Source organism: Diceros bicornis, chromosome 19 (assembly GCF_020826845.1).
Source record: "Diceros bicornis minor isolate mBicDic1 chromosome 19, mDicBic1.mat.cur, whole genome shotgun sequence".
Lineage (NCBI taxonomy): Eukaryota > Metazoa > Chordata > Mammalia > Perissodactyla > Rhinocerotidae > Diceros > Diceros bicornis.
The window spans coordinates 23048998-23062636 of record NC_080758.1 but is presented as its reverse complement, the minus strand read 5'-3'; the positions used below and the strand labels follow the sequence as shown (position 1 = coordinate 23062636).

Below are 13639 nucleotides of genomic sequence, written 5' to 3'. Positions count from 1 at the left end.
GCGAAAGAAGTGGTAGTTAAGAGCAGGTCCTCAGGGTCTCAAGGAAGCTCATGCAGATATCTCATTTTGAGGCCCCTTTCCCTTACATTCATTTTCTTGCCTTCGGATTTACCCAAAATTTGAGGCCTCTCTCACTTCCAGGATAAGTAAAGGTTCGGAGTAAGTTAGACTTGGCTTTGAGTCTCGGCTCTCTGTGCTTCCATACAAAAGTTATTTAATCTCTCCCAAGCCTCAGTTTCTTCATCTAAAGGACAGGCCTAAGGACACTGTATTAATGTGAAGATTAAATGAGAATGAATGTAAAGGGCTTAGAACAGAGTCGGGGTACCGTGATGGGCTAATGGCTTCCTCTTGAAGGACAGGGGCCTTTCACTAATGGCAAGGTGCTTGACAATTCAACTTACCCTTTTAATCTTTGTTTGTCCCACTGGCTGAGTCTCACCCACATACTTGTATAGATTACGGTATTCAATTTTTTTTAAAATCTTTCGTGCTGCATCCAATTTGGGATCAGTAGAGTACAAAATCTCCAGAAAAATATTATCTGCCAATTTGATGAAATTTCAGTTTATTAAAATAAAAAAAACCAAGATTTAAAAAGACTCATATATTGCTATACTTCTAAAATGATTTCAAGCAGAAGTTTACAAATGTAGGCACACTATGATTTTAACAATGTGAAAAAAGTTTTAAAAAGACTGAAGTGAACAAACCTTTGTAAAAGCATTCCAGTCAATGTCTTGGATTTGCTTCAAGGTAATCTATTGAGTGGGAAAGGGCAGAGATGAAGCAAGACCGCAATGGAGTTGATGACTTGAGGCTGGGTTACGGGTACTTGGGGATGTATTAATTTATTGTTGTTATATTTTGTTTTGGTTTTATTTATTTATTTATTTTTAAATTTTATTTATTTACTTCCCCCCGCCCCCAAAGCCTCAGTAGATAGTTGTATGTCGTAGCTGCACATCCTTCTAGTTGCTGTATGTGGGACGCGGCCTCAGCATGGCCGGAGAAGCAGTGTGTCAGTGTGCACCCAGGATCTGAACCCGGGCCGCCAGCAGCGGAGCGCGCGCACTTAACCACTAAGCGACAGGGCCGGCCCCTTGTTTTGGTTTTAAAGAGAATGATACTTAAGGAATTACAAAATTATGTCTGAGATCTGCTTCAAAATGGTCCAGTGTCCCATGTGCTATCGCCATTCACAAAAATTAACTCAAAATGGATCAGAGACCTGAAGGTGAGACCTGAAACTATAAAACTCATAGAAGAAAATATAGGCAACACACTATTTGACATTGGTTTTAAAGGAATGTTTTCAGATGACATGCCTACCCAGACTAGGGAAACTAAAGAAAAAATAAACAAGTGGAATTTATCAGATTAAAGAGCTTTTATAAGACAAATGAAACCAGAATCAAGATGAACAACCAACCAGCTGGGAGAGAATATTTGCAAAACATACATCTGACAAGGGCTGATCTCCATAATATATAAAGAACTCACACAATTGAACAACAAAAAAACAAACAACCCGATCAAAAAATGGGCAGAGGAAATGAACAGACACTTCTCCAAGGAAGATATACAGATGGCCAATAGGCACATGAAAAGATGCTCAACATCACTAATCATCAGGGAAATGCAAATCAAAACAACACTAAGATACCACCTCACGCCTGTTAGAATGGCTATAATCACCAAGACAAAAAACAACAAATGTTGGAGAGGATGTGGAGCAACAGGAACCCTCATACACAGCTGGTGGGAATGCAAACTGGTGCAGCCTCTATGGAAAACGGTATGGAGATTCCTCAAAGAATTAAAAATAGAGATGCCCTATGATCCAGCCATCCCACTACTGGGAATCTATCCAACGCACCTGAAATCAACAATCCAAAGAGGCTTATGCACCCCTATGTTCATTGCAGCATTATTCACCATAGCCAAGAAGTGGAAGCAACCTAAGTGTCCCTCGACTGACGATTGGATTAAGAAAATGTGGTATATATACACAATGGAATACTACTCAGCCATAAAAAAAGACAAAATCGTCCCATTTGCAACAACATGGATGGGCCTGGAGGGTATTATGTTAAGTGAAATAAGCCAGAAAGAGAAAGACAAACACTGTATGATCTCACTCATATGTGGAATATAAACCAACACATGGACAGAGAAAACTGGACTGTGGTTACCAGGGGCAGTGGGGGTGGGGAGTGGGCACAAGGGGTGAAGGGAGTCATATATGTGGTGATGGACAAACAAAAATGTACAACCCAAAATTTCACAATGTTAGAAACCATTAAAACATCAATTAAAAAAAAAAAATTAAAAAAAAAAAAAATGGTCCAGTGTCTCACGGCAGTGAAAGGATGAAGCAAAATTGCTGTGTGTTGATAATTGTTGAAGCTAAGTGATGCACATTTCCTTAATAAAAAGTTTTTTAAAGTTCCATTCCATGATGATAGCAGAAGGTAGTTTTTTTCCTTTTTTCCTTCTCTTTCTTTTCCCCCCAACTTTTTATTTTGAAAAGTTTCAAAATAAAATACGCTTCACCTAAATTCATCAACTGTTAACATTTTCCCACATACGCACATTTTTGAGGAAACATTTGAAAATTACAGACATCAAGACCCTTTATTCCTAAATACTTCAGTGTATCTCCCAAGAACAAGAATGTTCTATATAAACACAATCTATGCCAAGAAATTTAACACCGATATAAAAATATCTAACATACAGTCTATATTTGAATTTGCTTAATTGTTCCATTAATGCAATTTATGGATTTTCATTGCTGGATAGAGACATCAATCAAGTATTATGGATGACATTAGTTGTCATGTTTTTTAGTCTCCTTTAATCTAGACCTAATCTAGAATAATTCTCCTGACTTTTCGTTCATGATGTTGACATTTTAGAAAAGTTCAGGCAGTCATTCTGTAAAATGTCCCACATTTTGAACTTGTCCAATTGTTTCTTCACCATTAGATTCCGGTTAAACACTGCTGTCAAGAACACTATATAAGGGATGTGCCCGGCTCAGTGCATCACATAGGAGTCACATAATGAACTTTGTTATCATTATGGGTATGTTAAGCTCCGTCAGTTGGTTAAGATAATAATCTCTAGCTTTCTCTATTATAAATGTATTTTTCCCTTTGTAATTAACAAATAATCTGCAGAGTTATATTTTGAGACTGTATGATTATCCCAATAAGTTTTCAACCAATGGTTTAGCATTCATCGATCTTTGACTGACTCAATTGTTGCATTTTGCAAAGTGAGTTTTATTAAAATGCCTTTTCTTGGCAAAATAAAATATTAGCAGCCTTATGTCATTCACCTATGTGTATACATTTCTCCCTACTCAGTATATAGTTAACACATTCCTCACCCTTTCAATGATGATTTCTATATCTTTCCATCTTCAGTTTCAATTATTTCTTTATGTGTTATAGCTACAGTTTGAAAAATAGAGCAATTTTAACATAATAAGACCAGTTTTCTAATCCATGCCTTTACCTACCCTATTCCCAGCTGAATTAATGGAATGCTTTCCCCATCACAGAATCTCACTTCTTGAAAGCCTATCTAATCCCTGAGGTTCATCTCAAAAGGCACCTCACTATGAATCCTTCCTCTGTCCTTCCAAACCAAAGATGTAATTCCTCCTTCCTTTGAACTCCACAGAACTCCACTGATAGCTTTCTTAAGCCTTTCATCCTACTCTACCAGGTACAGGTTTTTGGGTGGTCTCACATTTTCATTTCTGTAGGTAAGTAGGTAGAAGAGGGATTACTGGATCATAGGATAAATATGTGTTTATAAGAAAATACCAAACTTCTTCCAAGTGGCTGTACCATTTCCATCCCCACCAGCCATGTGTGGGAGTTCTATTTGATCTCCATACATGTTTTCAGAAAAGAGTTATGTACAAAAGTAAAGGAAACTGCTTGTCTACTAAATTTAATGGCTAAAATATCACTCTAAAATACTGGAAACAACATTCAACTTGGGAGTCAAAAGACTTGGCTTGAGTTTAGCTTTGCCATTTATTAGGAAAAGTTGCTTTCCCTCATTTGGCCTCAGTCTCCTCATTTGAGGAATTTTAAGTAGATGATCTCTAAGGTCCTTTTAAATCCAACGTTCTATGATTCCAATTAATTAGAAGATTTTTGGGGAGGGGGTTTCACAGGGGAAGGAAGAGAAGGGGTAAGGTCCACTTATTGCTTAGGAATATTGAGGGATAAAGACCAAGGTAAGAAAATGGTTACCTAAAACAGTGGTCATAACATTTGCAATGCTTAAGATAGCTACATCTAGATAAGCTGAAACATTCATCAGAAATAGAAATTTAGGAAGCAGAGAGAACAGATAAACTGTGGCATACTCAGCAATAAAGAAAGGAACGAACTACTGATGCTCACAATCTGGATGAATCTCAAATACATAATGCTGAGTGAAAGAAGCCTTAAACAGAAGAGTATTTATTGTATGGTTACACTTATATAAAAGTCTAGAACAGGCAAACAGTGGTTGCTTCTAGGGGTGAGGTGGGGGCATGAAGGAACTTTCTAAGGATAAGATAATGTTCTGTATCCCACATTTGTCAGAACTCTAACAAATGCACACTTAAGACTTGTACATTTATATAAATTACATGTAAATTTAAAGAAAAAATCTATAAATAATTATAGAACTTGAGTTAATCTGCATGCTGAAGGAGTTAGGGTAAAGTGTCCTAAGGCCTGCAACTTACTTTAAAATGCATCAAAATTAAGATGGATTAATAGATGGTAAGTGATAGATATGTGATAAAGCAAGTTAAATGTTAGAATTTAGGTAGTGAATATACAGGTATTCACTATAAAATTATTTCAACATTGCTGTATGTTTTCAACACTCCCCAATAAAATGTGGAAAAACATTCTAAAAAATTAAGAAATAAGAAGTGGAGATTTTAAAATAAAGATAAGGTCAGTTGCCTTTTGGAAAAGCAGCACAGCTAATGAAGGCTCACACGGTCCTAGTCTTTCAAGGTCATATAGTTAAGGACAATAAGGATTATATGACTGCTCAGAATAATATGCAGAAAGATAAGATTATCCCTGTCTCAAATGATGAAAGTTAGAAAGACCATATGCTTGCTCTCCCAAATGCTGGCTGAGAAAGCACAAAACTGCGACCTAATCTCCTGTCTGAGATTTTTGACATTGCTGCAACATCTAAGTGCATGATCAGTGGACTCATCCCATGGAACAGGGTAAAAGCCACTTTGGGTGATATGGAACCTTCATGGTGAGGGAGAGCTATGTATACTCACATGCAGTAGGACCACATTAAAATGTATATTTTATGGTTTGTCAGTTAACCCAAAAGTGCATAAAATCCAGAATTCATTTCTTTTTACCAAAAGACTGTTTAAATGTAATATAATGTTATAGGATAAACTGTTAGAACCGGCTTCTGATGAAAACCGAAAATGACTTTTTAAAATACGGCATCACTTGCTTCATTCTGAACAAAAGTTAAGAATAAATATCTTGCTCAAATTGTTTTATAATCTCTTCTTCCATTCCTATCAACACAACAATGGGAGACTAGTTTATCCACTATGATGTAATTAAAACAAAACCTAGAAACAATTTAGATATACATTATCCCCGGTAACTCTGTCATCAATCCAACCTAGATTAATTAACAAGCAAGAAGCAGAGTCACTTATCACATTACAAACCTTAATACTGAGGTACACAGTGTTCTCAGTGTGCCCAAAGATACGTAACATGGGAAATCACTACTTCACTCCTAATTTTTGGTTTAGTTTTGATTGGAAAATGACTAAGAAGTTACAAGTATAACGGAGACTCTATATTTACTGCCTACGTGTATATTGTTAAAGAACAACATATATAGTTTTTGTAATTTAAGTTTTTTCTCTACTATGTTTCTTTTTTTTTTTTACTTCGAGATTTTATTTATTTATTTATTTTTTATTGCGGTAACATTGGTCTATAACATTATATAAATTTCAGGTGTACATCATTATATTTTGATTCCTGTATAGATTACATCATGTTCACTACTCAAAGACTAATTTTTTTTTTTTTTGGTGAGGAAGATCGGCCCTGAGCTAACATCTGCCAATCCTCCTCTCTTTTTGCTGAGGAAGACTGGCCCTGGGCTAACATCTGTGCCCATCTTCCTCTACTTTATACAGGACACCGCCACAGCATGGCTTGACAAACGGTGCATCGGTGTGTGCCCGGGATCCAAACCGGCAAACCCCGGGCTGCCACAGCAAAGCGCGGACACTTAACCACTTGCGCCACTGAGCCGGCCCCTCAAAGACTAATTACAATCCACCACCACACACATGTGCCTAATCATCCCTTTCGCCCTCCTCCCTCCCCCATTCCCCTCTGGTAACCACCAATCCAATCTCTGTCGCCATGTGACTGTTTGTTGTTGTTTACTATGTTTCTTTTGATTATATTTATTGAAATGTATGTTAAGTCTGTCAAGTTCAATAATAAAAGTTTGGGCTTGTATTTTGTATGTCTTTTGTCCCCCACTGCATTTTTCTAGTAATTCATTTTTATCATATTTTACAAAAGTATCAATCTGCGAGGGGCTGGAAATGAAGAATACAGGTTCTTCAAAGACAGTTTGAGAGGAAGTGGTTTAGGTCTCACTCTGGCAGCGTGCTGCAGAGAGTCTAGCAGGGTGGAACAGCAGTGGAACCCTGAGAGGAAGCTGCTGTGCAGTGATCTCGGCTGTGTCTTAGGCTGCTCAGCTTTGGCTGTTTTTGCTCCTTTTCAGAACCTTCAGCCTTTCCACTGATCCTATCAGCTATGTCACTGCTTTCTAATTTTATTTTTAAACAGAGTCAGTTTCACGTTTTGCAGCTAAGAACTCTGGCTGGTCTATACTTGTTGGTCTACCTGTTTTGCTTCACTGATCTTTATTTCTCAGTCTACACTTTCCCACATTAAAGAACCAGCTGTGACACCTTCACCTCTCTTCCTTTTCAACCTAAGCCGCAGATTTTATTTCTGCTGAAGTGTCAAGAAATGTTCCTGGCATCCTGTGTTTTGCAATAAAAATAATGTTAACAGGGCGAGTCAGTTTTTTGGTATTAGGCTGGTATTAGTCCAGCTGTATTATAAGTTAAATAATAGCAAATATTGAGTACTTATGTGCCAAGTACTATCCTAGGTGCTATGCCTCATTTAGCATCACGACAAAACTATATGCTAGATATCATTACTCCCATTTTATAGTTGAGGAAACTAAGATTCAGAGAGGTTAAGTTATCAAGGTTACCTTGTTAGTACAAAGCAGAGATAAAACTCAAGTTGAAAAGTATATAATCACTTGAGAAGCTAAAAACATTGGAATGTTTAGAAAATAACCCATCTGCAATCCAGGGACAGCTTACACTGTATCTGAGGTGTACCACCTATGTTACCTTCCAGTTCTTACCTGTTAGCTTAGTGAAGGCTTCCATGTCATCAATTGCTGTAGAAATATGATACTTTTTTCCTTCAGCACCTGTAATCTCTATGTAGGGGTCTGCTTTGAGGAAAGCATCTGTAATCCTAAAGACCATATATAAAAATGTATGCTTCTGAGAAAATTTGAATATTTGCTTTATGCCTGGCTTAAAGTTAAGGAAATCTTTCTATTTTAGGGAAATAACATCTCGAGACACGATGTTCTAAAGACAACTGCTTCTCGATCATACTGAATAAGAGCATGGTGATTTGTGAGCTACCATGTTTACTGTGTTCCAGGCATTACGGCAGAGCTTTAGATAAGTCACCTGATTTAATCTTTTCAACAATAAGATAGGTGTAATCAGCCTCACTTTTACAGATGCAGAAATTAAGTAATTTTCATTTAACCACGTTAGGAAGAAGCAATACCAGGCTTTGAACCTAGATCTCTCCAAATTAAAGACAAATGAAAACAACAACAAAAACTTCGTATCAAAGTAACAACCACACAAATAGGAGACTGTATTCTAACTAGTCTGCTCGTGACAAAAGATGGGAAAAAAAAATAGAAAAGAAGATAAATTTCTTCAACACAAATGTAAACATGAACATGAAAGGCTTAAAATAAATCAATTTAAAGCTATTTTAGAGACATGGAATTAACTCAACTCATATCCAACTTTTGAGAACTCCTCATGGGGTCTTTGAGTCACATAGGGACTTAGTTGTACTTTTCTGCTATGGTTCTGACTGGATCAGGGAGAAGAAGTGAAATTCCTGTCAGTTTTACTATTTGCTACTAATTTTCTTTGTTTCTTTTGGTGAGGAAGATTGGCCCGGAGCTAACATCTGTTGCTAATCCTCCTCTTTTTGCTTGAGGAAGGCTGTCCCTGAGCTAACATCTGTGCCAATCTTCCTCTATTTTGTACATGGGGCACCGCCACAGCATGGCTTGACGAGCAGTGTGTAGGTCCGCGCCTGGGATCCGAACCCAGGAACCCTAGGCCGCAGAAGTGGAGCACACAAACTTAACCGCTACTCCACCAGGCCGGCCTCAATTTTGCTACTAATTTTGATAAATAATTGACATTGTAAGGACAGACATTAGCTTAATCCTTAAAATTGATTTTTGTCATTAATTTCAGAATGTCAGTTAGCCACGTCCCATCTGTCACCTTGATGACTAATATCTGGTATATAAGTGACTACCTGTGTGGAGGTCTAAGCCATTCCAGCACTGCCTCTTCCTGTCTAGCCTAAGCTAGCTCTTCTGCCCTTCATCTCTCCCTTTTATCCATTCTCCTCCTCCTCCTCCAATGAGGTTAGGTTTACTTTACACTAGTTTTTGTTTTGTTTGTTTAAGGAAACCATTTTAGATTTATTCACTTAAAATTCACTTGAATTTATCTAGAAATCTCAACTTGACCCAAATATGATACTCTAGCAAAGTATCATGGAAAATTTTATAGGGAAATAACAATTGAATTTCTTACATTGTATCAATGATGTTGCCAACTTTGTGTTGATAAGCTCTACGGTGCAAACAGTTGCGTGTGTGGAACATATCATACAGATTCCCAACCTCCTGCAGGAAAACATGAAACATACATTAATGTAGGATCAGCTTAGGCTACCCCTGTTAGTAGACAAGTAGCTAAGACAAGGAAAAAGGTGGCAGACAAGAAGGCTATGCATTCAAATCCCTGAGCCTACTAGAAAATGACAAGGCAGATTAGTAAAACTATTTATTGGTTTGCAACTTCTGTTCTTAGTAAACCAAAATCTATTGAGTTTTTAACTCTGTCACAGGTCCTGTTTCAGGCATCCTAAATATATGATTTGATCTTTCTAATAACTAGAAATTAGGTATTATTCTTATAGTCTTCATTCTCAAAAGAAAGACTTTCTATAGAACAATACTATACCACTCTAGTTACATGACTATAATCTGGCAGGGACCTAATGATTTTACTATTTTAATTATTACGAAACACTAATATAGTGATTTGTTTTTTATAATTTTATTTATTTATTTATTTCCCCCAAAGCCCCAGTAGATAGTTGTATGGCATAGCTGCACATCCTTCTAGTTGCTGCATGTGGGACGCGGCCTCAGCGTGGCCAGAGAAGCAGTGCGTCGGTGCGCGTCCAGCATCCGAACCCGGGCCGCCAGCAGTGGAGCTCGAGCACTTAACCGCTAAGCCACGGGGCCGGCCCTAATATAGTGATTAATGATGAGACTCAAGCCAAACTTTCTGGGTTGAAATTCCAGTTCTGCCCTTTTTTAATTGTATATCTTCTCTGTGCTTCAATTGGCTCATCTGTTAAGTGGGATAATAACAGTATCTATCTCATAGGGCTGTGAGGATTGAACTAATCCAGCTGAAGCACTTTAAACAGTGCCTAGCACAACACTCAATAAATGTCTATTGCAATTTTATTATTATTTAACAATGCAGTAGAAGTGAAAAGAGCCTTAAGACACTTAAAAATGCTAAGCATGAAGTAAAGAGATTGACAGTTTACGAGGTACTGATTTTTCCAAATGATTAAATGGTCACTTCTAGATTTCAAACTAGGAACTACACCTTCTTTGTTGTTCCTCTGACATAGCTTACCTTTTCTCTAGTACAAATATGCTTCCTATTATCTACTTCACAGACACGGGCAAACTTAACAAAGCGCTTATAATCAAAATTATTTTGGATTCCAAGATGATGACAGTCCCTAGAAGGATTCCAAAGCAGAGAGATGAAATTTGTCAACAAGGAAACTGTATCTTAAATATTAACACTAAATTTATACAAGGATTTTTATTTGTTTATTTACTTAAATAAAAATCGTATATATTTAAAGTACACAAGGATTTTAACCAACTTTTCTGTAGTGTTCAGTGCATACCTGGCAAAATAATCCCATTTGTCCACATCAATGCCATTTCTTTTATTGGCCACTATCTCATAAAGGAAGCTTTTCTCTTTAGGACGCCCTTTGTATGGCCACTGGAAGACAAGAAAACCCAATGAAGGCTTTAGGATAGGAACCAAATCTATTTACAAGCAAAGCAAGGCAACTGTATTAATCCGAAAATTATAAACAGATACTTGAATGGAATGTGAGATACATTAGAAGGTTTTACTCTTTCCTTCTTGCACTTAATTCATAAATTAGTAGAAAAGGAAAAAGAAATGCTAAGGTATATGATATCCTGTTAACACTAAACCTTCTTGTGCCATTGAAAGGATCCTAACTCTATTACACTTCCCATAACCAACAAGCTTTCTTGCTTTAAAATTTTATTTTTTAAATATAAGATCTAATTAGGAACTACTAAGAATGTTCCTTGTATATACACTAATGCTTAAATTCGTGCATGAAAATAGTATTATCTTTCAAAGTAGCTACACGTCTGGTATAAATGACATGCGCTGTTCAAAGAATTTTTGGAGCTCCATTTCTTAGAAATAGGTTATTTGCTACAAAATCTACCTCTTTATCTTGCACCTTACACGTAGATTTGCATATAGTCAAGGAAAAAAGCTTAAAAACCTCAAGGGGAAATTATTTTTCAACTTTTTTTTTTCTTTTTTGGTGAGGTTTTCCTGAGCTAACATCCATGCCAATCCTCCTCTTTTTGCTGAGGAAGACCGGCTCTGAGCTAACATCTATTGCCAATCCTCCTCCTTTTTCTCCCCAAAGCCCCAGTAGATAGTTGTATGTCATAGCTGCACATCCTTCTAGTTGCTATATGTGGGACGCCTCCTCAGCATGGCCCGACAGGCGGTGCGCGGGTGCGCGCCCGGGATCCGAACCCGGGCCGCCAGCAGCGGAGCGCGCGCACTTAACCGCTAAGCCACGGGGCCAGCCCCTCAACTTCTTTTTTAATTAAAAAAAGCAAAAAGATCAAAAAGGATACAAAACAGACTTTCCTCTGAGCTAATTCAACTTTTTCTAGGGCTTCATATATCTAAATATTTCAAATGTTAATTTTAATGGATAAATAAGACACACACATTTACATTTTCCAGAATTACTTTAGGCTTCTATATAAAATACTGCATACAAGTTCATTTAAAAATATTTATGTATGTATTTTAAATTGGGAGGTAACTTGTAAAGAATTCAGTTAAAAGCTGGAAAAAATATATAAGCCTTTCATTTTCTGCATTAAACAGTAGAAATATATAACATATTTTATCATTTAGTCCCTCTAAAACAGCCAAGTGTCCCTCTTCAAACAGCTCTGAAGGAATCAAGAGAAGACTAGATGAAAAGCACCAGTCAGTTCAAATTAAGTTGTAAACAAACTTACCAAAAAATCTTTGGTGGGTGTTTCAAGTGGTCCTGTAATTTGTTCCTTGATAAAGCAAATATCTTCTTCAGGAATGAGACCATAGTGTTCCATGACAGCTCTGAGTCCATTAGAATTAACTAGGTGCTCAAACATCTTAACTGAGCCCTCTTCATGCTAGGAAAAGTCAGCACAATATGGTCTGTTACAGCCCCTAGTCCATTAGGGACCCTATACCATCCAAATTACTCTTGATTCCAGGTAATTCAGAGATAAGGTTCTACTGCATGTTAACGATCTAGTTTCCAACTACAGCCTTGCAGATATTTTTAAAAGCGTGCCAAACAACAACAACAACAAACAAACACATAGACACAGAGAATAGACTGGTGGGTACCAGAGGGGAAAGGGGGAGGGTGAAAGGGGTAAGAGGGCACATTTGTACGGTGACAGACGGCAACTAGACTTGTGGTGGCGAACACAATGTAGTCTACACAGAACTCAAAATATAATGATACACCTGAAATTTATATAATGTTATAAACCAGTATTACCTCAATAAAAAAATTTTTTAAAAAGCCTGTCAATTTGTCTGTATTTTACTATTCCATAAACCTGTTACAAACCATGTGCATCTTATTTCATACATTTACTGATATAATCATTTACAATACAGAAGTCCTGTACACTATAGTACAGAATATTACCAGGTCATACAGGTAGAATTCCATTTTAACGAATATCACTATAAAATTGAGTTCTATTGCTTCATCAGCCTTAAAACATGCGAGGTTACAAGTTCTGTTAGCACTTCCATCTAGTGAGGAAAAAGGGTAAATGCAAATTTGCCAGTAAAAATAGAAGTTAAGAGTTCTGAAGTCACGATCTGGGTGGGAATCTCAAACAGACCTCATTTTACTCATTTATCTCTGCTCACTGATTCATAATCATTGTAAAGATCAAATGACCCTCTGGAGACATCTGCCCTATCATTGGTCTTACCAAAAACTGACAAGATGAAAAGAAAAACCTGAATGGTCCTATAACTATTTTTTAAAAATTGAATCAAGGGCCCGCCCCGTGGCTTAGCGGTTAAGTGCGCGCGCTCCGCTTCTGGCAGCCGGGTTTGGATCCCAGGCGCAAACCGACACACCGCTTCTCCGGCCATGCTGAGGCCGCGTCCCACATATAGCAACTAGAAGGATGTGCAGCTATGACATACAACTATCTACTGGGGCTTTGGGGGAAAAATAAACAAACAAACAAATAAATAAATAAATAAAATTGAATCAAGATACATATGAATTATAAACAGGAAAAATAGTTAAGTTTATAGTAGAAAAATTTGGCAGACATTGCTTTAATCAAGTGATCAAAATTAATTTCACCAGTAAGGGTTTAGATTTTATGTGCCTCTCATGTGATACACTAATAAGACACAATGTGTGTGGGGGATCAGAATTGGCCACTCCAAAAGGTGTCTCTTTGGCTTGATTTTTTTTTTTTTTTTTTTTTGGTGAGAAAGATCAGCCCTGAGCTAACATCTGTGCTAATCCTCCTCTTTTTGCTGAGGAAGACCGGCCCTGAGCTAACAACTATTGCCAATCCTTTTTTTTTCCCCCAAAGCCCCAGTAGATAGTTGTATTTCATAGCTGCACATCCTTCTAGTTCCTGTATGTGGGATGCGGCCTCAGCATGGCCGGAGAAGCGGTGCGTCGGTGCGCGCCCAGGATCCAAACCTGGCCGCCAGTACCAGAGCGCGTGCACTTAACCGCTATGGCTTGATTATTTTTAAGGACAAAACTCTCTGAAAGAAACTTTGACCTGCCCCTTAACTACCTAAAAG

General features: G+C 37.5%; 1 protein-coding gene across 1 annotated transcript in view; it reads right to left on the bottom strand.

Annotated features, from left to right (window-relative positions):
• The window catches only part of SAMHD1 (SAM and HD domain containing deoxynucleoside triphosphate triphosphohydrolase 1), a 61053-nt gene that overhangs the window by 12616 nt on the left and 34798 nt on the right, over window positions 1-13639 (bottom strand). Inside the window, exons 7-12 of the mRNA XM_058562747.1 lie at window positions 11815-11970; window positions 10404-10504; window positions 10121-10229; window positions 8996-9087; window positions 7489-7604; window positions 405-544 (exon numbers count right to left, since the gene is read on the bottom strand). Of these exons, the coding sequence (XP_058418730.1) occupies window positions 405-544; window positions 7489-7604; window positions 8996-9087; window positions 10121-10229; window positions 10404-10504; window positions 11815-11970 (714 nt within the window). The remainder of the gene's footprint in view (window positions 1-404; window positions 545-7488; window positions 7605-8995; window positions 9088-10120; window positions 10230-10403; window positions 10505-11814; window positions 11971-13639) is intronic.